Source organism: Thamnophis sirtalis, unplaced genomic scaffold (genome assembly GCF_051295495.1).
Source record: "Thamnophis sirtalis isolate CommonGarterSnake01/CBP01778 unplaced genomic scaffold, rThaSir2_p1.2 scaffold_3, whole genome shotgun sequence".
NCBI classification, from domain to species: domain Eukaryota; kingdom Metazoa; phylum Chordata; class Lepidosauria; order Squamata; family Natricidae; genus Thamnophis; species Thamnophis sirtalis.
Window position 1 is genome coordinate 159,115,431 of NW_028261383.1, and position 27,808 is coordinate 159,143,238.

The window sequence follows — 27,808 nt, forward strand, 5'->3', positions numbered from 1 at the left end:
AGCCAATTACTAATAATAAAAACAGCAATCCTTCCCCCCCCCCCCTGGAATTTCTGGTTTTAACTTCGATGAGAAGCTTCTTGTGTTTTTGAAGCCTGAAATGAAAACAAAACTAAAATCAATACTGGAGAAATTGAAGTGTATACTAAGAACACTCCCAGCAATGACCAAACTTAATATTCTTCATCCAGCAGACTACTCTCTAGGACTACAGCTCCCAGAAAACATAGCGCGGCAAAAAAAACCAACAACAATCCCACAGTCTTCCCGTCGCGTCTCTCGGTTGTTCTCGCGATAATTGTTTTTTTTTTCTGCCTCTCACCGGCCTAGGTGGCTTCAACCCATCCCTGCATCTGGCTATGGCCGATCCCAAGTATGCGGACCTGCCCGGCATTGTGAGTGACGAGAAAGAAACCCCCGCGGGGGAGAAAGGAGGCGGGGAGGCTGGTGCCATTTTAAGGATGGAAGAGCATGAACTGTGCCTAGGGAGAGGAAAAGGGTGGGGTCGAATAGGCTAACTGGTGGAACTGGGGATATGGGGCTGCGGGATGGAGGGATGGAGGGATGAAGAAGTGGGTGGGAAATCTGCTTGTAAAAAGAGGAGCACCTGAACGTAAAGTGGGGCTTTCGACCCGCGCCAGGGAATGGAGTTCCTTCGTCTTGGCTGAGATTGGAGGGGTTTAGGGGAAGCCCCAGAGCTCAGACTGATCCCGAAGGAGGTTTTTATCTGGCAGCCGGGATGACGGGATGTCATTAAGAAAGGAGTGCCTCGGAGCTTGTGCAGAGAGGTGGGGATCCTCTGCAGAAAAGAGCAGGGAGTATTGGGTAATATTCTGGGAGGCAGATGTTGCCAGCTGGTTCCCCACACTTTTCAGAAGGCAAGGTTGTTTTAAAAAAATATTTTATTTTGTTTAGTTTGTCAAATATGTACCAGATAACAGTTATAAGTATGAACATGGACATGAACAAAGGAAATGGATACAAATAAATGGGGACAGTAGGACAGGGGTGGGTGGGCACGCTGGTGCACTTATGCACACCCCTGTTCCCTGTGTATTTTGGCTGCCAGTTTGTATCTGTACTAATTACACTTGTATTTAGTTACCCAGAAAAGAGCCATAATGGAAATAGAAAGAAAAGGTTGATGAAGAATGTTGCATGTTGTGCAAACATAGAAAGTATAAGCAACATGTTTCTTAGGGTCCTTTCTTCACTCTCACTTTTTTTAAAAAAATCCACTTCTCTCTGGCTTTTCCCCACCACTGCCAGGATGATAAAATATAGTTGAGTGAAGAACATGAAAATTAGATTTTCCAATCAACAGCGATTCCAGAACGGTCCTTTAGTTAATATGCTGTGCAAATCCTATGGCAACTTTCTCTAAAGACAAGTCTGATGACTAAAAAAGCTCAAGACACAGAGATACTTTTGTTCCAATGTCTTAAATGCAGGTTATGAGAGTGTGAAAAGCTGCTGCTGTTAGTGGCTGACTGAACTGCCAGACAGAACAATAACCAATAAATTGTGCTTGTCTCACTTAAGAAAGGGCAAGTGTCACATTGAAGAATATAGCCTAAGGCATGGATTGCAGATACTTTATGGGTATTTTATCTGGAGTGGGCAGGAAGCTTTAGGGATAGCACATTCCATGCTCTGTAACAACATCTCTCTATTTTGTCTTGTCATTGGAGTAATTCAGCATTTGTAAAGGATTATTGCTTAGTGGCTATGGCTAATGGCTTACTGGGCACACAAGAGATTCTGCATACACTTCCTGGCAGCTTCAGGTAGCTTGCATAGCAGGAGATGGGGAAGGCCGCCTCTTCTTGAGATCCTGGAGAGCCAACACCTAGCCAGAATAAACATTGCTAACTAAGCAGGTTTGTTTAGTCTGGATGTTGTACCATAAAATAAAAATGAATTAAAAGTTGATTAAAATATGTGGCTTCTATAATTTTTGTAAATGTACCCTGTTAGGGAAGGCTACTTTATATTTTAGGAAATATGCTAGCAATCAGCAGGACTTTAACAGGACAAAACTGGATGAGTTCTGACTAACCAAATCTGTTGTTATTTAATTAAGACATTGTGGTATTTTTTTTCTTTTGGTTAGTGGGCTATTCTGAAACTATGGTTTCTTATCCTAGTATCAAAAGTTGAGTTGCAAAATGTTTCATTTTTCACTACATATAGAATTTCCTCTCATTTCTTTGTAAGGACATTTCCTTTTCTCATATTTTTGTAGGTATGTGACCTTACTGCTCACATTTGGGCAGCATTTACTGTTCACCTTTGGGAAACATTTTACTTGCACTCTTCTGAGGCAACTATCACATAAATTATAGTTAATAGACTCATTGTGGAGTTGCCATTTACCTTGTGCTTTTGCATTTTGTTGATCAAAATATATTTTCCTAATGCGCCACGTGTACCCATTCCTAGATCAGGAAGCACTGATATTTACAGACACCTTAGTCAATTTCCAATTAGACCATTATAATGTGCTTTAAAGAGCTGCAATATTAGACATAACACCATTGCTACATGAGAGTTGCAATGAATCCCAGAGGGCTTCTGGATGCAGTTCATGTTGCAGATAATAATTTTTAAAGCTTTACATGACACGGGGCCAGTTTACTTGCAAGGCCACTGACCCCTAATGGTTTCCTCTTGTCCCACTAAATCTGGCAGATGGGCATGCTCCAAATTCTCTCAGTGAAGTAGTGTCTTCTGTTAACACAAAGAAGCATGCCTTTTGTAAATGACACATCTTGTGGAACTACTTTCCCCCAAAATACAGAGGCTTAAGATTCTATTGGACTTTTGGAAGGCTATGAAAATCTGGCCTCTTCCCCAGATACTGGAGTTGGTGGATGTTCTAAAGATGTAATTTTTAGGGGCTTTCACCCAGTTTCTTTTAATTGGATTTGTAGAATTTGTTTGTGTTCTACTTCTGTTTGCTGCCCAGTGATCCTTGGCTACATGGACAACTATCTAAATTTGTTAAAGAAATAAAAGTCAATCAATACATTTGGGAGGGGAAATGCTGCAATTTGAAATCGCTGAACAAAGCAATGTGCATCTTCTGTATTTATTTCATATATTTCCTATTGTATCAAAGATGATCACAGTATGCACATTTTTCTGGTGAGAGTTTTTTTTAAATTACTTCCACCATGCCTTTGCTAATGACAATGTACCTGATTGCCTGAGTTGTTTTAGCACTGATGAGGCCAATAGTTTGAGATTCTGTCTGGAGTTTATAGACCTGTTTTTGAACAGCAGATGTGGTAACATCAACTACTAATTTAACCTGAATCACTATGTATTTTCTGAGCAATGAAACACCACAAATAAGTATATAGATTATACATGCAATTCAGTCAGGTTCATGAATCCATCCCCCTCCCCCCGAATTCTTCCCTTTGACTCTTTACTTATTATTGAAAAGGTTCTGTTAGGGCTGAATGATTGAAAATAGCTGTTTTAAGTGGTGAATGGGCTAATAAATATTCTTTGGGCCAGTATGTGAGATTTATTTATTCTGAAGGTTCCCAGCTCTAGTCTGCCTCTGGGCAATATACAACATAAGATAATTAAAAAATTATGCAAAGATATTGAAAAAGAAAAGTTTGGAAAACCTGTTACTTAACTGATTATACTTTAAGTGTGGTCCATCTTGTTATGTTCTCTGATTTTAGTTCTTCAGATAAAAAAGAGTTAATTCATAATGTTATTAATTTATGGTGGAACTTTTTTTTAAAAAAGAAATGTTATTGTAATAGGTCTCTTCAGAATCCGGAGTAGTATTCTGATCTTATTGGTTTTATCTTATTGCCTTATTGTTTTTCAGGCCAGGAATGAGCCTGATGTTTATGAAACAAGTGACCTTCCTGAAGATGATCAAGCAGAATTTGATGCGGTAGGAACATATTACAATTTCTATTATTTGTTAAAATTATGAGTACATTAAATGAGGGTTCTGTCATCAAAAGTGACTTGTATTGTCTACTATTGTTAGAGATTTACCAAATGAAAGGAAATATGGAAAGTGATATAATTTGGTCTTTTAAGTCTTTATTAAAGAGAACTGGATTTCATAGTTTCTTTTAATCTGAATAAACTGAAAGAAACTCTCTTAAAAACATCGAACTGTTGATCTCCTTGACTGCCTCCCTCCTTCCTTAATGTGATTCCACGAAATAATTCTGAACTGTAGATTTTCTAAGAAGAATATTTGTTTTTTTGTAATAATAATTTTCTAAATCAAGATTAAATATCAGACAATTGCTTTGGAATTTTTCAAAGTTATTCTTATTCCTTCTTGCCTGAAAAGAGTTGTCTTTGTGCCTTTGTATCTATCTGAGGCTTTTTAATTTTTTTAATTAGTTGCATTATATTAATGTCTTCTTAAAATTCTTGGTGGGAAACCATTAGCAAAACTATACTGGGCAAGTGTTAATTGACTTTGGTGATGAGACCTTTGCTGTAACAAACAATCAATTGGTTTTATATTTGTTGTTTTATTTGATTGTTGTACGCTGGTCAGAATTGCTATTTATAAGATGGGCAGCTATACAGATAAGATTAATAAGAAAAATGAATAAATCCAAGCTTTTACAATTATATTAATTGTAATAGTCCCTGTCTGAAAGAAAGTATTCCAGGAGAAGCTAGGGAAAAAAAATCTTAAATGATTCAGAATGTTAAACTATCGTAATATATTATGAGTTTGATATCTGGAATTAGGCATGTATTTCTTTTATTTAAATATAAATGTAACCAAAAATATATCTGAAAATATTAGAAGTGTCATTTGATAAGCTAGACTTTTTTATATATGCACCGTTTAACAGTTATATTCTACATTCAGAAAAGAAAACTACTCAAATTACAAGAGACAATCTCATAAATTTAAAATCCTATAATTTCTATATGCCCCAATATATAATTCCCAGATGTGTGGATGAAGAAGCTGTTTTATGTTTCTTCACTTAATGAAAGTGAATTCAGTATTACAAACTTGCTTTTTTGCAGTTACATGTACTTAACTGCACAAGTAGTCCTTGTTTAGCAACTGTCCTGTTGCTAAGATTATTTTCAATTACGATGGTAATCACAACAGAAAAGTAAGCTTGGGACCTAATCCTGACATTTATGACCTTTGCAGGTTTGTAAAGTAAAGCTGAAACAAGATAAGCACAGTTGCAATTTTACGTAGTGACCACTTTCCTTAATAACCAAATGGCCAGTCCCAATTGTGACTGTTAAATGAGGATTACCTGTATAGTAAATATATTTAATTGCAAACACAACCAATAGCTTAATCAGTACAACTTTACGTCTTACAAATATAGACTTGGGTTGTTTTTTTAAATGAAAAAGAAGACCTCTGTGTATGCAACCTTTTCCATTTCCATGTCATCCATCCTGCTATATTAAATACACTCCCTTTCTACATTAAGTGAATCATTGCAGTTATGTGAGATTTTTATGCATACATAGTTAAATATGAATTTCCTAGGCCTCATTTTGCTTCAGGAAATAATCCTCTTTGTTATTCCAAGGAATATGCAATCGGAATGCCAGTCAAATAATACAAACACAAGTATGTTTGTTACTTTGGTTAAATCTTTAACCATCCAGCTGTGTAAATCTTGCTTAATAAGACATCTCTGTTAAGATGCTTGGGCATTTCTGTATTTAAATATTTTGCAGTTTCGAAGGTGTTTTTTAGTGGCTCATTATTATAATGGAAAAATATTTTGGTCCTACTGTAGAATGTAAATTGTTTCCGTGATTTGTCCACAATATACTTTCCTAGGGGCAGAAGAGTCTTCCTTTTCTATACTCAGTTAAGCAAATTACTACATGGACAAGGTGGGCATTATGAAGCCCTTTTATTGTACTGAAATCAGACTGAATTGAGTATATGTGGGATTGGTCTGATATTTCCACCAAATTGCAAAATATTATGCATGTATTTATTTTTTGACTTTCTTTCACTTTTCCTTTGCAATGTATACATATTTTGGTTCTGCGATTTCAAGACATTGTCTCCCATTTTTTTGATTTCAGGATATTTGTCATACTTAATGATGGTCTTGTTTAATTGAGTTCCTTCTTTAGTCTGAACTCACCCAGAAGAGAATGAATAGGACCAGAAAAGCTATGACATCTCTAAGATTTAAACTTTACTGTAATATAAATATTTGAGATGGGGGATAATGAAAATCTCCAAGGACTCAGCTATTTTATAATGCCAAAGAAAGCATAACTAAGATATATTGGAAGAATATCACTTATTTTTCAACAAAGAAGGAATTATAGTAATCCTTTAAGGAGCTATAGAACATTTGAAAGTAAAATTTCAGGGTGAGACTTCGCTACGGAAGGAAAAGATCTGGTTAGAGTATCTGGTTTCTCTATCATAATGCTGCCAGCCTGTGATGGAATGGCATTATGATTTGTCATGGTGTGATTCCAGCTTGTTAAAAGTACATTCAAATGATGGATTGTTGTAGAAGGCCAGTGTAATGATATATTTTTCCTGTGTGGGTGCTAGTTGAATCTTCTGAAGGCTGTATAAAATGGATGCTATAGATTTTAAAGTTTAGAATCAAAAGAGTTTTGACCATTTGTTTTTGTATATCCCTGTTTGCACTGCAATCAGAATATTTAAAACTCCCTCACAAAGCCTATTCATATTGACTCTGGTTTTAATAATCCAATCTTGCATCCAGTTTTTTTTTAAAGTAACCATAGCATCCATTAACAAATGCTCTGGCTCAGATAATAGTGCCATAAGCTGATTCCTGGACATGGCAGGAAATGCATCATGGGCTCAAGTGATTACTCCCACTTTGGCTTCTCTGTCATTCGCCCAACCATTAACGGCCTCTTGCAATTAATTCAAAAAAAATCTGTGTTAATCTTAGGTATGATTTATTTGACATAAACCAGCATCAATCAATGTGCTACTATGGAATTGGTATGTGTCAATAAATCACAATTAAGATTAATTGCAATTTGGCCTTATGTCCTAACTTTCGATTAACTTAAAACTGATTAATTGTAAATAAAACTGAAAGCTTCAGGTCATTTTATTCTCATTAAAATAAACTACAATTTAACATAATGTCAACCTGCAGTCATTTTAAATTAGGCTCTTGGAAATGATGGTAATCCAGAGGTTCTAATAGCAAGTCAGTTTATTAACTTTAATATTTCTTTTTGGTTCTTCCTTGAATCAGGAACCTTGTTTTATCCCTCATAACATGCCAGAGTTGAAAAACATTTTGGGGGGTGGGTGGGGGAATTTCTAATCCCTGGTTTATTAGAGAGGTTCCGGTTTGGTTGTTCCGATTTTTGTTTTTAAAAAATGTTTCTTGCATTTTTGTCTTAAAAATAAAAATCACAATTATATAGAGAAAATAATTACTATAATTTAAAAGAAAATTTGTGATTTACACAAGATTGGATTTTTCAACAAAAGCAAATGTTGTGTAACATTGCAGTTGAACAGTGTTACGATTTTTTTTATACATATAAAAGCCAATATAATATATATTGCCTTAGACCAAACTGCATATATGGGAAGGTTATTTCTCAGGCTGACAAAAATTTAGGAGATGGTTTTGTAAATGGAAGTTCGTCCAGTGAAAATATATATTTTCTGTTGAAGAGAAATTATGAAAAATTCTCCCTAATGTCTTAGATTAGAAGAGGTAATAGGTTCAAACTGAAAAGTAGATCAGTTAGTAATACATCTGTAATTTGATTCCTTCTTTACACACTTAACAAGAATAAATATCAAAGCCTCACAATCCTTGCGGGGTTTTGCCTGGGAAAAGGGTTTGCTTTCATTTGAATCAACTGCTCAAGAGTTTGAGTAAAAAGCAATGAGATTATATTAAATTATTGGGATAACCTGAAAAGAATGGACAGCAAAATAATGCATTGTCTATTCTTTCTGCTTTATCTACATGGGCACATTTGCTCTGCTCTTAGAATTCTACAATATTTTCCTTCCAGTAATATGGAAGGAAAATATAGCAATGCATTTAGTATGACTTCATAAAAGTTGCCTTTCATATACCCCGGTATGTCAATTTTGCTGAACCAAAGGGCCTCTTATTAATCTTCCCCCTCCAATGGGAAAGAGATCATAGAACCCATGCAGTTTTGATGGTTGATATTGAAAACCCATGCCCAGTTTCAGCATTTGGTATTTCTATGCGCAAAGGGTTTGGTTAATTGGGATGAAAAGCCACAGTGCCACATACCTTATCAATATATTTTCTTCAGGATAAGACAAACTGCAAAGTTTAGGGTTGAACGCTATTGTCTAGTTTAACACAGTTGTTTTAAGGAAATTTTTGACCAAAGCATTTCAGGCCTTCTGTCATTTCTATTTATTCAGATCTGTGAACCATTCATCAGCTGTAATTTGTGACTTTTGTATCTAAAAGTCACAAATCTAAAGGCAACCTTGGATTCAATTCCCTGAGACTTCACTGAAAGAAGTTTCCACCTTCTACCATTAGTAGACAATTGCTGTACTGTATCTAGACTGGGTGCGTCATATTAAGATCATAATGCAAAGCAATAGTGGTAGGTATGGACATTGTATGCCCAAATTCCTTTCAGAGTTGATCTTTTTTTTAAAAAGGATCCATTCTGGCATCAATCCTGTTTAAAATACATATGATGTAGTCTTTAATATTATGAAAAAGATAGTGATTTAAAAAAGAATTTTATATCATTTATAATTTTACAAAGTCCTTATACCAGTGTTTCCTGATTTTTTTCTTCATTACCCAAAAAGGCATTACTCAGAAAGGCCTTTTTACTGCTTATCAGAAAGGCCTTATTTAATTTATCCCTGTTGTAATAGAGTAATGGGGTCATTGTCTTTACTCAAAGAAAAAATACCTACTTTTATCCAATTGTGGGTAATTTACCCAGCTTTGGGAAGCACTGCCTTACATGGTCCTTAGTTGGCCCTTTCCAGAAAGCAATGCTTAATAAAATGCACAGATGTAAATAGGATGCATTGGTGCCTCAAATACAAGAACTGCTCATAATTGACTGAAGGAGGCACACTGCCCCTGTGTTTTTCTATAGGTGTTAGGTCCCTGAGTTCCTATGATCGCATGCCTTATTCTCTGTCTTTTTAGATAAATATTGAACTCAAAACCATATAGTTCGTATTTGACGTTTCCTCCCATCTCCTGCTAAAGGCTCGCCTTTTCCTGTAGTACAATATGTAGAGTTGATGTACGCCCTTAAATGTTTTGCAGTGAGTTGCATAAAAGCTATTTTTCTCTTCTTGGCATGCAAGCATTCCCAAAGGGAATTGTAGGAGGTACATTTAGTCTCATAGTAACGGGCATAGGATTGAGGAGTAATCAGGTCAACAAAGCATTACCTGTGTAATGCTAGCTAAAAGCACTCTGCAGTAGCGGTTCCTTTCTGTAGGCTTAGTAAAATCTACAGCTAGTGATGGAAGTTATATAGCAATTTAGCCAATCTTTGAGATCAGTAATGCCTGATATTCAAGCCTTAGATCTTATTGCCAAGTGATATGAAAACTATTATCTTGGTGCTAATTTACATAACTATTTAATTTGCTGCTTGTCATCATGTGCTTTGTACATCTTTGAGCTTAATATATCATCCTTGGGCTGTATTTTAATATGACTTTTTGAATCAGACATTGAATCAGGATATGCAATAGAAAGTATGCTGATAGAATAACAAAAATAAAGAGACAGAGACACGGTAAAAAGCAAAATGTAGGATTTGCATTTGACTGTCTCCTTTGTGCTTTAGCAAAAGCTCCAGAAGCCCTCTTGGAATAAGAGATTATGGGTAAAATGGACCTCATATCACATCTTCAAAATTGCAGCCACAGTCCTGACTCCCTAATGCTGGCATGAAGCATTTATCTTATTATTTTGTAATATTGTACTTTTTTTTTTCTTTTCACAAAACTCACCTTGCCTAATACAATGTATGAAATCAGTAAGACACTAGGGTGCAGTTTAAAGGCTGCCTACTTCAACCGGCATATTCATCCTTATTGGGTTGTAGCTGTCGGAATTCTAGTCCCTGTGACCTTGGCATACAGATGGTCATAAAACATGATGTCACATGACCTCATTTCTTAGCGATGGCAATCCTGGCACACCCCATTGCTGTTGTAAACTGAATCTCACCAGCTGTTACCCGGGGACTACCCAGATCTAAGCTAGAGATTATTGGGTTAGGGATTAGGGTCAAAGAGTAAGCAGGAAGAGAAAAAATAAATAAAAAGAGGAGATTGTCTTGAAGATGTCAAAAGGAAAAGCAATTCCTTATGTTTAATTCAAGTTTGACTAAACTTATCTTGTAAGGTTGGTTTAACAGATACAGCCTCTAGGCCAGTGGCCACCAACCCTTTGGGCAGCAGAGAACGGTTCCGTAGAGAAGAGTTTTTTCCGTGGACCAGAGGGGGCATGGTTTTGTGTGCTGCCTGCATCTCGCGGATGGGGCTATGGTTGTTTGCGCGGCCTGATTGCTGGCATGCTGCAACCCAGTGCCAGTCCATGAACCCCTTCTCTAAGCAATCTTTGGTGCTATAACCCAAAAGTGGGGAATCTGGCCCTCCAGGTGTTGGTGAGCTATGGCTCCAAGCCTCTCTCATCATTCGGTCCAGTTCGCTAAGCTCAACACCATAATAGAGATTCATATCTTCGCACTCCAGCTAATGGCATCGAAAGGATGTTAAGCTTCCTTAAAGGTCAGGCAGCTGTGCTCCACTTGTTTATTGCAGAATAATAGCGCTGTAGCTTCTGGCATCGAGTGCCCCAAGGTAACCAAAACAGCTGCCTATCCAGCTTGAATGGATAGCATTACACTTTTAGCCTGTCATATCTGCTATGAAAATGAGGGAGATTCTGCTTTGGGTACATGCTGTCTAAGTGATGAAAAATATTAGATCTCTGCAACTGAAGAGGAAGGGTTATAAGAGAGAGAGAGAGAGAAAAAAAAGAGATGTTTTCTTTGCCCCAGATTTTAAAAAGCTGCCATTGAAGATGTCCAGATGAAACATTGGAATACATAACCTGTTTTGATGAGAATTAGTATAAAGTTTTCATCATATAACATATATATCTAAATGGTTCATTCATTTGGTTAAAGAAGGAAGTACTTTTTCAGTGGGGTGGGGGTTGAGTAGAGAAAGTGAGGGTTTTTTTTTTTAAAAAAGAAAGGCATTTGATAATATTTACTGTCATCATCAAATTGTTCCCTGAAGACAGTGCTCTAAAATGGTGGTGAAGTGCTAAATACTACCGTGTTTCCCCGAAAATAAGACAGGGTCTTATTTTCTTTTGACCCCTGAAATAAACATTTGGCCTCATTTTCAGGGAGGTCTTATTATTTTTGAGGTGCAGGAGGTGGCAAGCGTGGTCACCTCATGGCTGCTGTTGTGTTGCAATATTTTCGAGGAAGGGCTTATTTTAGCGCATGTGCGCAAAAGCCCGATTGGGCTTATTATCCAGGGAGATCTTATTTTCGGGGAAACAGGGTAAAAAGAAAGATATTCATTGATACGAACATGGGAGGAGATTAAAAGTAAACATTATATGAAAATCCCGGGCTGGTTATCTACTATGGAGGCAATGATGCACCCTAACACATTAGACCTAGGTAAAATGGCAAGATACTATGAAATTTTAGACACCCAAGGAACACTAAAAACCAAGCAGGAATTAAGAGACCAGGAAGTGATTATAGACTGGTGGCCATATCACCAACTACAATCTAGATATAAAAACTATTGAGAGGAATTTGGAATTGATATAGAACCAAAGCAACCGACAAACTGCTATAAGGTACAGAAGAGAAATTAATATCGAGGATATACAATTATTTACTAATTTTTGACCTGGCAGAGGAAATATAGTAGAAGGACCAATGTTAGCCTGGGATGAAAAACTTGGGTTATAATATTCAGTTGGAAGATTGGGAAAGAATTTGGAATAAAAATTACACAATAACAAAATCTGTTGCATACAAAGAAAACCGATACAAAATGTTTTACCGCTGGCATTTGGCCCCCATGAGATTCGCAAAAATGTATTAGATCTTAAATCCAAACTGTTGGAAATGTAAACAGGCGCAGGATACCTTATTTCATGCATGTTGGTTATGCCCAAAAGCAAAAAAATATTGGTCTAAAATACAAAAATGATTACAGGAAATTACAAACATACAAATAGAGCTCAAAGCAGAATTGTTCCTTCTGGGGATTATTAAGGGAAAGTATACAAAAGAGATAAAATATTTAAAATTGCACATAATTACAGCAGCGAGAATAGCACTCGCATAATGTTGGAAAATTACTACCATGTCGACAGACTGTTTGATAATCCAAAAGATTCTTGATTGCGCAGAAATGGATAAATTCACATTGGAGTTAAGACAGTGGTGGGTTTCAAATTATTTTGGAACCTATTCTGTAGGTGTGGCCTGTTTTATGGGAGTGGCTTGGCAGTCATGTGACTGGGTGGGAGTGGCCAACGTGATGTTACTCACCAGGAGATGTCATGGATTGGGTAAAATGTGGTGGAGCTCACTTAACAATGCTCTTGCTTAGCAACCAAAATTTTGGGCTCAATTGTAGTCATAAGTCAAGGACGATCTCTGCCTTCCTCTACATGGCAGCCTTGTCCTAGTAAACTATTTCTCTTTTCCAGCAATTTTCCTCTCTGTTAGAAGCACCAAAATAATCCATACAATGTAAGGTTTCCTGTTGCAGCACAGGATTGGACTAGATGACCTCCTAGTAGCCTTCTGGCCCTAAATTGCTGTGCTGTTTTTCTTTCTGCTAACAAAGAAACTTGCCTGAGGCTCATTCCACATGCCTGCCAGATAGAGATAATGAGATAATGAGCCTAGAGAAAGTTTGGCTCCATTCACAAGCCTTTTATAAATACAATGCTCATATTGCACAAACCCCCAAACTTCAAAAACATTAAACCATATAACATATAACCATATAACCAATTTGTTCTTTCCTGCACCTTTTCAATTTAAAATTATTAAGACTTGTAGACTTCACTTCCCAGAATTCCACAGCCAGGCATGCTCAGTTCCGATTTAAAGCGACAGCATTTGTTTTTCTCCTTTGAGAAAGAAGTTTCCTTCTTTCTTTTTCTTTTTCTTTTCCCTTCCCCTCCTTCCTCCCTCCCTCCCTCCCTCCCCCTCTCTCAAACACACACACACACACACACAAGTTGGATTGGACTATCTCTCCTACCCCCTTCCCTCTCTCACTCACTCTCCCTCAAACAAACACACACACAAAAGTTGGATTGGATATCTTTTCCAATGGCTTGAAAACAGCTCCTCTGCCATCCCCCCCCCATTCCCCCCGCTGCCTTTCCCAAACACCTTCCCCATTGCAAATGCAGCCTGCTGTCTGGGTGGGAAATGCCTGGAACTCAATAAAACCCACCCATTGCTGGCAGACTGGGGTGAGAGGAGAGGCAGAGAAGCTAGAGGGGAGCCGATTCGAGCCTTCCAAAAGTAAGAGGCTGGGGGAAAGTGTGTGTGTGCTACAGCATGGCTCTTTGGCTTCCTGCCTCCTCCTGTGATCTCTTCAGTACTTGCTTGTGCTCTCCCTCCTGAAGTGTAGTTTGATTGCAGGCGGAGCCATGTTGCCTTTTCAAACTTGTAATAAGTGAAGCTGGGCTGGATTTTTATATAGTCTTATCCAGCTGTGTATGTATGAGAGAGAGAAATGCATGGGGGCCTGGGGAGGAAGTCACTACACTTGGGGAGGGAGAGCATGAGTGAGCACTGAGGAGACTACAGGAGGAGGCAGGAAGCGCCAGGTAAAGAGTCATGCTGTAGCACACACACTTTCCCCCAGCCCCGGAAGGCTTGGATCCGCTATGTAAAAATCCAGCCCAGCTTCACTGATTACAGGTTTGAAAAGGCAATGTGGCTCTGCCTGCAATCAAACTACACTTGGGGAGGGAGAGCACAAACGAGCCAGGGTCCTTCCCTCCAGCCTTTGCCCAAAGCCCCGCAAAGCACCAAGAGGATGACGTTTGAATTCCTCCCTCCGACCCACACTTACCTTTTCCAGCTGCTTCAGAGGACTCTGCTCTTGCCTCGGGTCCTCTGAAGAAGCCCCGCCCTCACTTCCTTCTCTTTGAGAAGCGCCTTGCAAACGGGCTGCAGGGCAGGGGAGCGTACCGATATGGAGACGTAGCCACGCCTCCGTGGAATGGGTATGCAAAAGTAGGGCAAATTTCTGGAACCGGTACGCCTGAAGAAGTGCGAACCGGCAGGAACCCATCTCTGAGTTAAGGGATAAGGAAGACTCAGAATATTATATAGTTTGGGAAAACTGGTATCAATGGATGAATAATAGGAACATGAAATGTAAGGTTAGAAACATAGATGTATAGCTATAGGAATAATTACGAATATATAAAAAGCATTTACATAGTAAATGGTTATGTTAGTACTGTCAAAAAGGATTGTAATTTATACAAAACTATTTTTAAAGGTATTTGTATTTAATGTTTTAAATTCTCAATAAAGTTTTTTAAAAAATAAAATAAAATGGTGCTGGAGTACTAAATGCTAAAAAGAAAGACATTAGCATGTGTTATTATGGACACTCTGAAATAGTAAATGAATTAACTTCCAGTGTGTGTGTGTGTGTGTGTGTGTGTGTGTGTGTGTGTTTTCGTAGATTTTCACAGTTGTAGGTATGCTGGTCTTGTTGTATTCGGGTCTTTTCCCATGTAAGATTGAGATTGTCTTGGCAACGTTTCGGCGAGGTCTCACTCGCCATCTTCAGGCCGGGTTTTGGGATTAAAGCGTGGCCGAAGCTGCCGTCTTTCTATAAATCTTGGTGGGGGTGGGGGGAGTGCTGGCTTTGTTTCAGTAAGTGGAATGATTGGTTGTGTGGTTGTATCATAATTGGTAGATTGGTGCTGACAACAACGGACACACAGCCAGCACCAATCAGCACCAATCTACCAATCATGATACAACATACAACAAGACCAGCATACCTATACCCGTGAAAATCTATATATATATATATGGACGTCCTAATCTACAAAAAACCCAATGGCTCCCTAGGACACACCATCTACCGGAAAAAAACACACACCAACCGCTACTTAAACGCACAATCCCATCACCACCCTGCACAGATCAACTCTATAGCCAAGACCCCCATCTCCAGAACCAAACGCCTAGCCAACAAAGACGACCTTAAAACTGAATTACACACTCTCACAAACGTATTAATCTCCAACGGATTCCAAAGAAAAACAATTACCAACCTAATCCAAAGGGAGACTCCCCTCAAAAACCAAGATACAGAACAGGACAAAGGCATCGCCCTCCTCCCTTACATCAAAGGCACCACAGATAAAATCAGCAAAATTCTCCACAAATAAAATATCAAGACAGCCTTCAACACTGACCAAAAAATAGCCAACATTTTAAGAAACCCCAAGGACAAAATCCAGCTAGAAAACCAAGGAGTCTATGAAATACCATGCAAAACCTGCCCTGCAACATACATAGGACAAATGAACAGGAGAATAAATGCACGCATCGCAGAACACAATAATGCAGTAAGAAAAAAAGAAAAAACTTCCTCTCTTTTCCAGCACCTTAAAGCTACAGGACATGAAATTAATTTTGAAGGAACCAGGTTAATATCCAAATAGAAAACTTCAACAAGAGAATAATTATGGAAGCTATTGAAATAGAGAAACACCCCCACAACGTGAATAAACGTGACAATATCTCCCACCTACCAGACATCTGGAAACCAGCCCTAGTCAACAAACGAGCCCCCACCACCACCCAGGCCGTTACAACACGAAACAACAATAGACACACAGCCAGCACCAATCCGCACCAATCTACCAATCATGATACAACCACACAACCAATCATTCCACTTATTGAAACAAAGCCAGCACTACACACACACACACACACACACACACACACACACACACACACACACACCAAGATTTATAGAAAGATGGCAGCTCCCATCACACCTTAAGCCCAAAACCCAGCCTGAAGATGGCGAGAAAGACCTCGCTGAAATGTTGCCAAGACAATCTCAATCTTACACGGGAGAAGACCCGAATACAACAAAACCAGCATACCTACACTATATCTACAGGTGAAACTCAAAAAATTAGAATATCGTGCAAAAGTTCATTTATTTCAGTAATGCAACTTAAAAGGGTTGAAGGGGTGAAACTAATATATGAGATAGACTCATTACATGCAAAGCAAGATAGTTCAAGCTGTGATTTGTCATAATTGTGATGATTATGGCTTGCATTATGGCTTATATATATATGTATATCTTGGTGTTGCATTAGTTTGCCTTTGCCCTATTTATCCAAATATTTTCTTCACTTTTAACTTATGCCTCATTTCTGGGTCATTGCTCATCACACTTCGCTGTCTTTTTCCACTGTTATTTTTTTATATATATGTAAATGTATTTTTAATATTACTTCTGTATATACTGTGTTTTCCCCAAAATAAGACTGTATCTTATATTAATTTTTGCTCCAAAAGATGCACTAGGATTTATTTTCTGATTAGGTCTTATTTTGGGGAAAATATGGTACCAAATGCATCTGGCTGACAATTTTTAACTGGGGCTTATTTTGTGGGTAGGGATTATATTACGAGCACCGTGAAAAATCATGCTAGCACTTATTTTCTGGTTAGGTCTTATTTTCAGGGAAACAGGATAATATTTTACTTTATAAGCATAAACAGAGGATCTTTGGGCCAAAAGCATAAAACTGGAATTTTGACTCTGAGGGAACAGTAGAAAGACCTCTATGTAAATATTGATGTAGTACAGAAAGTCCTTGTCTTACAATTACAATCGGGACCAGAATTTCCATTGCTAAACAAAACAATTGTTAAATGAGTTGCAATCTATTTTATGACCTTTTTTTGGTCACAGTTGTTAAAACAAATTAATGCATTGAAGTGAACCACATGGTTCTTAAGTGAATCCAACTTTCCCTATTGACTTTGCTGGTCGAATGTTGCTGGGAAGATTGCAAATGATACTCACATGGCCTTGAGATGCTGCAATCACGTCTGTTGCCAAGAGCCTGAATTTTGATCATGTGATTGTGGGTATGCAGCAGTGGTCATAGGTGTGAGGAATGGTCATAAGTCACTTTTTCCAATGCCATTGTAACTTTGACCACTAAATGAATGGTTACAAGTCGAGGAGTACTGTACTTGTATTCCTTTTCTCAGTTTCCATACAAACCTTTGAATATTTTGTTCCTCTTATTCCTTTGACAAAGAGCCAAAGCTATTTCTGCTGTAATGAAAGCTAGATGTAGAAACTGTAACTGTACAAGAAATAATTGCTTTATACCCATTTTCAGATGAACCACCCACTGCATAGCCAAGCATTTCTCACTGTTCAGCTTTTACAGAGCTTTAACTACCAAACAAAGCATTATTTAAATACAGGTACGTCCTTGACTCACAACTATAATGGAGCCTGCCCAATACAGTTGGAAGTTGTGAAGTCTGTTAAGTGAGGTACCCATGTAATCACCTCATTTACACTACTCCCTCCAATCTCTGTTCTTTCTGGTACAGTTGTTAAATGAACGCGTGGGTTGTTAAGTGGAGCACAGGGTGCCTCAGAGGCCCTGGGGGAAAGCCTTGGAGGCCTAGAAGAGGCCCTGCCCTAGGACTCCCATACTCCCTGAGGGACTGCAGCAGCCATAACTTTGGGATTGGGTCATAAGTAGCTTTTAGAGCCTCTGCTGTAATTTTGAACATTTACTAATCACCCAGTTGTATTGGTTGAGGTATTCACACATTATCTTAGCCCATTTAAAATGTCTACCACAACCAGTTGAATTAATTGTTTAATTAACTGATGCAACTCTTTCAATAGGGTTGGAATTTTGGAAGAATTTTTGCTTCCGTTTAGAACTAAGGAGCGGGCTGCCAAAGAACCTTTGCTTTGGCAGCAAAATCAGCTGTGCATCGACAGGAGAAATAGATTGCGCCAACTTAAACATGCCATCTTGGTGGAAGTCCATTGTAGTTTTACATCTGATATAATCAGTTGGTGATTTTTTTTTTAACTCAGCTGTACCAAAATGGAAAAAATCCTTGTGAAAATGGTGCTAAGTAAAACACAGTTTTGTTGCATTTTTGCTATGCATATTACTGCCTATATCGAACCTCAGCCTTTTTTCTATGGAAGAATATGGATGGAAAGATATTTATCATAAGCAAATCAAGGAGAATGAGTTTGAGGTTCACCTTGGCCCATAATGAAAAATAAATGACTTTTGCATTGTCTCAGAAGCTGAAGTGAGATACACAAATATTTTGCTCTTTGCAGTGGCTCTATTGAAAATTGTATTGATACAATTACAAGCGTACTGTGTAATAAATATGCATTGTCATAGTTTACATGTATTTCAGTTTCATAACATTCATTGGTAAGTCTGTATTATTCCTATTTTAAGGAGTAAGTGAATAAGAAGTGAAGGATCATGTTTTTGTGTTGGCAGTTCTGAAACTCTGCTTTTCCAAAAGCAGTTGAAAACAAAATGGAAAAAGAAAACGGCAAATTCCTTATATAGATCTATTTTATTCAGCTATCCTGTATTCATAGTCAAAGACTTTCTATATGATCTATAACGAATAAATACGCTACAGCAAAGGTCCTTCCCAAAGTCAATTAAAAGCTTTCTATTTGTAGATCCTGCTCATTTTATTGATGTATTGACTATAGCTGGGAGAATATGAATAGCCATTGAATAGTTTTTAATAGTTTTTACTTAATTTCTTTTGAGGTGTTACACCTGATAAGAGAGCAGTGGTGGAATTCAATTTTTTTTTACTACCGGTTCTGCGGGAATGGCTTTGTGGGTGTGGCAGGGGAAGGATATGGCAAAATCTCCTTTCCCTCCCCACTCTCAAAATTTCCACTACCGGTTCTCCAGAATCTGTCAGAATTGGCTGAATACCACCTCTAGTTTGCAGATGGTAATTCTGTTCTCAGCTTCCTCACTTTCTGTACAATTGAAACCCAGTTAATAGTGATTTTGATTAATTTAAATAAATGGATTTTAATATACTTCCACTTGTGAAGTCAGGTTAACTGGTAGTGCATATGTGTTAAATGAGGAAGTTGTACTATCTTAATTTACATCCACATCAAAGTTTTTTTTAAAATGTATTCTCATTATATTATCAGTGAATTCTAATCTTTGGGCTCCATGTTCAATGTCCAGGAATTCTAGTAACTGAGAGAAGTGTGAATGTTATCAACTTCTATTCAGCTGCATTTTGTGATGACCAAATTCTAGATCTTCCAAGCAATTTGGGCACTGAAATCTTTGGTGCTGGTTATCCCCCCCCCCACACAAACACAAAAGTGAGGTTTAAGCAGAGGAAGTGAAGTGAGCCTTTGGTCCTCCAGGAGCTACTAGGTTCTAGTTCTAATCAGATCTACAGGTCTTATTAGGAAGTTAAGAAGAAACAGTATGATGCATTTCTAGATTTCACCTCCCATACAGAAAAGGTGAGCCCCACTAAGAAGCTTGTTATAGAGCAGAATTACAAATATTGTAAATAAATAAATAAATAAGCCCACCCTGTTTGCTAATGAATCCAAAGTTGATTTCAAAAAATTAATTTAAATGCATAACTTTATATGTAGTATGAAGTTAATGTTGGTTTCTATTTACGTCCCAAAGGTCCTTTTTTTTTTTTACAAGAGGCAACTGGACTTTCTGGTTTTTCTTTGAAATCCAGTTGCCTCTTGAAAAAAGCACCTTTGGGACAACCATGACCTGGATGACTGAATCTCCATAGACGTTTCTATTCATGGGCTTGAAAATTATAATGGTATTTTAAGGAATGATTTCCCGAGATAAAATAACCAGGTTTTTTTTATATACTTGATTTTTATTATGTGTTATAAATATAAACAGCTGCCTAATCAATAGTTCATGTGGTTCAGTGTTGTTTGCATTTTGATGGACAAAATGGGGGGAAAAGCTTACCCACATTTTAAAACGTCAGAAGGAGGCTTTCCCTTCCCTCTGCCCACAATGTCTACTTCTAAACAACTAGAAAAAAATCTTGGCAGCTCTGTTTGCTCAGGTATGGGTCAAGGTGCTCTGTTAGCTAAAATGGATGACAGCTTGAATTAATGAGCAGCAGTTTGCATCCTTCTCTGCTACTATGCCTTGGGCTTAGCAGGCAGCACGCTAATGCAATAGAATTAACAGTGCATGCTGGCATGAACATTAATGAACATTCGGTGTGCAAAAAAGGGACTGTGGCAGAAAAGAACTCCCTGAACTTCCTTACCATCTTCTTTAGGATGATTTTGTACCTCTTTGTTATTTGCGGTACTGATTTCTTGTGTGTTTGAAAATAATATTGCAAATCAAGCATTGCAGAGATTATATAGTCTGACATAAAGAGATCAGATGATAACTTCCCGGATTATCCCTTAAGTGGCCACTACCTACTCTGGCCTCCAGCCATCAGTTACTTAGAATCCTTTCTTGGGATTTAACGGGGTATGATCTTTTAGACTCTAGTAGGATTTTCTTTTGGGTATTACCTGCAATCCAATTGTCTCTGTCTGCTATAAAGGAAGGAATCCATTTGAGTGTTGTTTGTGCTCTGCAATAATGAGCTTTATGAATCTAAATTTATTTTTAAAGATCTGTGTAGCTATACCCTGAAACTGAGAAGGGACCTAATGTAAAGGTTGATTATTTGGCCAAATGTTCATGATGGTGTTTATTTGTTCCACTTCCTGAGCTGAGCCTTTTTCTAGAGAAAGTCATGACCATGTGAGAAGAAGCAAGAAGCATGTTTCTGCTTTTTAATGTTCTTTTTAAATAGTAGCCATGACATGAAAACACATTAGTATGTGCTGCTATACAGTAGTTTATGGTAGCTTTCAGATGTGAAGATAATTGAACAATATAAATTTTCAAATCTTACTGGGAGTATAATGCATTTTTGGTACAGACATGGCATTTTCGTGCCAAGCTAACCTGAAGCTGTACCTTAATTATATTTTCTCAATATGCATTCTTCCAAATTAGTCCAAGATTTTCTTTTCAGGGGTAAGGAATAAGAACTTGCCTTCTTAGAAAGGGTGGTGGGGAGAAGAAAAAGTGCTAGAATTCTCAGAAAGTGGAATTTATTGTACATAACAATGTTTCTCAAACTTGGCAACGTTAAAACATGGGGCATGGCTGGCTGGGACATTCTGGGAATTGAAGTCCATACATCTTATTTAAAATTGCTATGTTTGAGAACCGCTGGTATAAAAGGAACTTTCCATTCTATATTTTATGTATTGTTGATGCATTTAACCCATAGTCCGGAATAAAATGTGGTGTTGTGCAGGACCGCTCACAATTAATCCTGGTTTAGAAATGCAGAAGGATAACATAGGGGGTGTCAAACTTGTGGCATCACATTGTCATCATGTGATGTATCGTGACTTTCCCCTCTTTGCTAAATCGTGGCCAGCGTGTGATGCATCCGGGCCATGGGCCGTGAGTTTGACACCCCTGATATAGGGGAATTATGAAGTAATCAAAAAAAGTTATCCCTTCAAATAATAAATAGAGAGTGCTCATTTGGGTTCTATTTTCTGAGCATCCAAACCAAGCTCCTCCCATAAACATCATATTTGTTAGTGCCATGTACCTAAAGTTGTAAATTGCTGTAGAGAAGATTCACCAAGAAGATGAGTGCTAATATTCTTATATGTTTAAGCCAGTGTTATTGGTAAGAGTCCTCCAGTGTTGAACCAGTTTTATTAAAAATCACATTTTTACCACCCTCTGCTAGTTATAAGGCCCTTTCTTTTACAGCCACTTCCAGGAATCGATTGGGATGTTAAGAAAATGCCTAATCATTGTTTTAACTGTGTTTATATTGAATTATTTGTACCACTTGAACTTATCTGAGTTTTCCTAATGCTCTTCCCCATCACCCTTCACACCACCTTGCCTGGATACTAGTTTGCACAAGTAAGACCATTAAAAATGCTATTTTTTTTCTTCTGCATGCTTCTAGAATCTGTGTTTGCATGGTACTTAATCTGCATTATATAAAATTAAATCTGTTTTAAAAATCTCTTCTTGTAATCTATATTGTTTGCACTTTTATGGCACTGTTATCTTTTCATTGGGTCATGTCACATAAGAGAGGAGAACAACACATTCTAAATTGTAAGCCTTAAAAAGCAAGAGAATTTACCCAAAGGAGTTAATTGAAAGACCAGTAAATATTTGCATTATTAGGCCCTATTTTTTATACTTCTGAAAGTAAAGAAAGTCAGTGTGGCAGTTTCTGGATGTTGTAGAAAACCAGCATTAATTGCCCCAAATGCAAGTAAGGCAGCAACATTTTAGATTCTAGAATAAATAGGTTGAATTAAACATCCCATAACAGAGCACCGATGGAAATCTGCATTTTAATAGCAGTAATCAGCTCTGCATCAACCATGCATAGTTATTATAATTTTGGGGAGACTTATTAGTGATGCTTAATGCAATATTTAACTGAAAAGAAGGGCAAGGGGGATTTTTTTTCTGGAGAGAAGAATATGCCCTTTCATAAGAATAGTTCCTTAGCCTGAGAACTGATGACTCAAGGTGCCAAATCTATGGAAAGTATAACAGCCAGCTCTGAATTTGGAGATTTTGGAACAAGTCTGATTAGAAGATTGCTTGGTGGGTTGTTTTTTTTCATCTGATCTATAAATAGCTTCTATGTGCTTCCTGTATTGCTTTTATCAAATTAGGACTGGAAAATTGAAGCATCTGATTTACAAAAATCGAATCATTTAATGCTGTTTTTCTTAGAAATCTAATTGAATTGTGAGAGATAAGTGATTGGCTGAAGTGGAGGTGCTGAAGATGGGAGATAGCAATAGCAATAGCAGTTAGACTTATATACCGCTTCATAGGGCTTTCAGCCCTCTCTAAGCGGTTTACAGAGTCAGCATATTGCCCCCAACAACAATCTGGGTGCTCATTTTACCCATCCTCTCTTAAACTATTTGATTTCTGTTAATTTTGGGTAGTTATTGTCAACATCCAGCTCGAAAATCCAAATAAAACTCCAGGATCATTCCATTTCCGAAAATCTTACTGCATGGTGATGTCGAGGCAAAACTAACTCTGAGGTTCCCAAACGCTAGTTCGTAGAGTTAAACAATAATTTCCCCAGCCAAATCCCCAACCTCTCACGTAATCCATATAAACAATTTCACTTTGTTATGGGAGCCATCTGCTTCAACACCACACCTGTTTATGATGTCCTTGAAAAAGTTCCAGGCTCTCTTGGTCTCCAGCAGACTTGTAGAAATTTGGTTTCTCCATCTAACCCATTTGAAAGCAATACCTCCCTCCCCACTTACTCTAATGGCAAGTTGAAACGAAGAGGTATGAGGCTGCCAAAGGCTCATCCTTGACAGTTATTCCATTTTGCCGAAGCACAGAGAGGACTATTGATCTCTTAATCACCCTTGTCATTGCTTTTGTTAAAAGTTTTTTCAAAGAAATCAGCCGGGAAGTGAGTCTGCCTTAAATCGAACACTTGAATGAATATTTAAAAAGCTCACACTGAGATGGGACTCACATTTAATGCCCATAATGATTATCAAGTGGGTGTCTGCTGATATACCCGGCTCCCTTCATGTTTTTAATTTCCATGTTTAACAGCCTTACATTAGATCCAAGTGAAAACTTTGTTCAGACACTGGCTGTGACTGTGCTGAATGCTTGGCCCAGTGGTAGATGCTCTCTAGGTAACAACAGCCATCTAATTTGCACTGGCCTTGCTTGCCAAAGGAATTATCTAAGGAAAAATATCTGATGACAACTAACATATGAGATTCATTTTTCTGGATGAAGAAAATACAGCCCCAATAAAATTAGATAGGCAGTCTGTTGATTTCAGTAGAGTCTTAATGTATCCATTGATTATTCATTAGGCTTATGATATGCTGCTCCAATCACAGTGGCTTCCTTAGCTAATAGTGCTGTTATTCAGTACGGTAGCAGGGCTCAAACAACCCAACAAAGCTGACACCATCAATTTCCCATCTACCCAACCATCCTGATCAAGCACAGTCAATCTAATTACCGACTCCTACTGGCTAGAAAAGGATTCATGGTCCAAGGCATACATGCATAGAAACATTTGAAGTGCCAGAATTGGACTCCATCTACCTTTTACAACATGGACTTTATCTAAATATGCTGAATATAGTTTTCAGCTTCCAGAATTTTCAGCAGGGAAAGTCTTGGGATTAAAAGTTCCAAGTATTTGTAGGGTAACTGCATAGCTTACTTTGTGTGGGGCACTTCCCCCAACCCACTTACATGCCAGCAGATAGTATCTTCCATGTAAGACCTCCTCTATTCTCAAACAACTATCTGCAGAATGCCCCAATTAGAAGAGGAGACGAAACATTGATAACAGTCTTGCTAGCGCATTCATGCACGAGTCCATGAAAAGAAAATCCCATTGCATAAAACAAGCATCTCTGATTTTTTGATGCACACATCCTAAAGTGATGTTTAATTAGCTAATTAATTCTCTAGTGTTCCTTGAAATTATGAATCTGCTTTCTTGTAGATAAACACAGCGGTAGACTTTTAGATCTGTAAAATATTAGTTGGCTTTTTATAGCTGCCACTGATTTTTCTTCTACCATGACAATCAGGTTTTTAGTAGAACTAGTATTACAAAAGGAAAAATGACTCTCATATATAAGAGGCTTTGAGGGAGGGGGAAATGATTTCTGTGTCTCAAAGATGCTTTTTTCAAGAGGCAACTGGACTTTTGGGGTTTTCTTTGAAGACGTTTCACTTCTCATCCAAGAAGCTGAAGAAGCTTCTTGGATAAGAAGCGAAACATCTTCAAAGAAAACGCGAATCTGGCTTCCCAGATTTGACTTTCCTTTTAAGAAGGTCGCAGAAGGCGATCACGTGACTCTGGGACATTGCAATCGTCATAAAATGCGAGTTAGTTCCCAAGCGTCTTAATTTTGACCATGGGGATGCTACAATGGTTGTAAGTGTGAAAAAATGGTCATAAATTACTTTTTTCAATCCCATTGCCACTTTGAACGGTCGCTAAATGAACTGTAGTAAGCCGAGGATTACCTGTAAAGTCAAATTCCTCCCTATGAGAGAAGCATTATAAATTTTTATTTGTTGAAGATGAGCTGAGTCAACTTATCTTCAAGCTGCACACAATCCACATGGTGTTGTGGAGACACAGTTACAGTGTCAACTTCACATTTTGCATTTCAGCACTGCACATGTAGAAGAAGAGGGAGTATTTGTATTGGCTTGTGGCCTCCATTGGCTTATTCTTGATAGCCAACTTAGTTCTCCTCTCTGAGATTTGAATTAAAATTTAAATGTGCTGGATACTTTGGTTGATTGAATAGCAATTTGGGGGTGTGGGGGGGCATCAGGTAAAATTGAGAAGGGGTTCTGAAGGCAGCTAGAGGGTTGTTTTGCCTTGCAAATAAATTGACAGTGGCTGTGTGGATTTGAACTTTCCACAGATGTAATGCCGATGAGTCATTGTTTTATCAGTGTGCTTCTTAATTTGAGAAGCAGACGTCAAGGGCAATGAGGGATTTAAAAATCCCTGCACATTGTGCATTAGTATTGTTTTTCCCCCCAAAAGTTACAGGCAGTCCTCAACTTACAACAGTTCATTTAGTGACCATTTGAAGTTACAATGGCACTGAAAAAAAGTGACTTAGGACCGTTTTTTCACACATTTCAGCATCCCCATGATCACATGATCAAAATTCAGACACTTGGCAACTGACTCCTATTTATGTGATGGCTGCATTGTCCCAGAGTCATGAGATCTCCTTTTGCGACTCTCTGACAAGCAAAGTCAGTGGGGAAGCCAGATTCGCTTAACGACTGTGTTACCAATTTCACAACTGCAGCGATTCACTTAACAGATGCTGCAAGAAAAGTCGTAAAATGGGGCAAAACTTACTCACAACCAATTTTTCGCTCCGCACCATAAATTCTGGGCTCAATTATGGTCGTAAGTTGAGGACTACCTGTGCTTGTTTCCTCCTGGTGGATACAGTATAGAAAGCAGATTCAGTATCAGTTGCAGCCACCTTGGAGTCCATAACTTGCAGCCTTTAGTGAGAGTTGAGTGGGGTGATTTGGGGTTTCAATTGCCTGCTCTTAGTTGCCTCTTCCTTATGGATAAAGGAAAAGTGACCCTGGTTGATTAAGTATACCCTGGGAATACCCCTACAGCAGCGGTGCCAAAGTCAAGGCCCATGGGCCAGATTCGGCCCACGGGGTGCTTAACTCTGGCCCACGGGGCCGGCCTGGAAATAGCAAAGGATCGGCCTGCGGTGCCCCCAACAACCAAAACAGGGCGTGGGGGAGGGGCCTGCATGGCCAAAACAGGGGGCAGGGGGGCACGACCTATTTTGGCAGGCAAAGTGCTGCAGGGCCGAAAATCCCCCCCCCCACCGCATGGTCCGTTTTGGCCAGCAAACTGTTGCAGAAGGTATCCGTCCTGTCTCCCCTCCTCTCCGGCCATCCTGCGGAGGAGAACTACAATGCTGCTCCCGCCCTCGGAAGAAATCCAGTTTGACACCCCTGCCCTACAGCTTTTAATATTTTCATTTTACAAATTAAACCTCCAGAGCCATAGAGACTTAGAGTTAAACACGGTAACTATTACCCGTTTATAAATGGTGGCTTCCTAAGCAAAAGAAGGGAAATCACGTTTTTTTCCCTTGGCGCTTCTCTCTTCTGCTGTCCACAGTTTCACGGGCTGCTTTACAAGCCTTGAGCGATCGGCGCTTAGTCTAGCAAGGCTTCCTTTGACGCTGGGGCAGAAACCCATTTGCCGACGGATTTTTAAGGCCCCTCTCCACCCAGCCTGCACCCCTCTCAGTGACGGGAATCTGAAAGCTTGAGCAGAAGGAAGAAAAGAAATGGCTCTCCCTTGAGCTCTTTGCCATAACTAGTTGCTGCTCCCATACATTGACACTCTCTCCCATTTCCCACCTATGCAGACGTGGCAATCTAACATCCTCCGGCTGCCATTTAACCCAGTAACCACTTGGCAATCTTGCATGGTCAATGGGAAGGCAATTCACCCTCTTCTTCTCAAAACATCTCTCTTTCATGGGGCCTTCTTTCCAAGGTGCTGGAATTTGAAATTTGAAATTTGAAACAAATTGGGTGATGGTCAAGCTTAGCAGAAATTATGACCTTGATCGGTGAATATATTTGAATTTTTGGTGTGTAGTGCATGTGAAAGACCTCTAATAATTTTTTTTTGTCTTTTCTTCCCTTCCTTTCCCTCATTTCCCACCCTCCTCCTCCTTCTTAACTTTCCCTCCCAATTCTTCCATCTCTGGTGGAAACGCAAGGAGCTGGTAAGAAGCCTCACCTTCCGTCTGCTTTGGTATTTGTGCTGAGAAGCGGTAGCTGCTAACCTCTTTATCTTTGCTGGTGCTTGCTACTCTATAGAGCAGTGGTCTCCAACCTTGGCAACTTTAAGACCTGTGGACTTCAACTCCCAGAGTTCCTCAGCAAGCTTTGCTGGCTGAGGAACTCTGAGAGTTGAAGTCCACAAGTCTTAAAGTTGCCAAGGTTGGGGACCACTACTATAGAGGACTGAACTCTCTGTATTTTAGACATGC

At 38.6% G+C, this 27,808-nt stretch overlaps 1 protein-coding gene across 1 annotated transcript in view; it reads left to right on the forward strand.

Annotated features, from left to right (window-relative positions):
• Positions 1–298: 298 nt before the first annotated feature.
• Positions 299–27,808, forward strand: part of DCTN2 (dynactin subunit 2) — a 57,594-nt gene continuing 30,084 nt past the window's right edge. The window contains exons 1-2 of the mRNA XM_087710593.1: positions 299–395; positions 3,854–3,922. Of these exons, the coding sequence (XP_087566719.1) occupies positions 360–395; positions 3,854–3,922 (105 nt within the window). The 5' untranslated portion in view covers positions 299–359. The remainder of the gene's footprint in view (positions 396–3,853; positions 3,923–27,808) is intronic.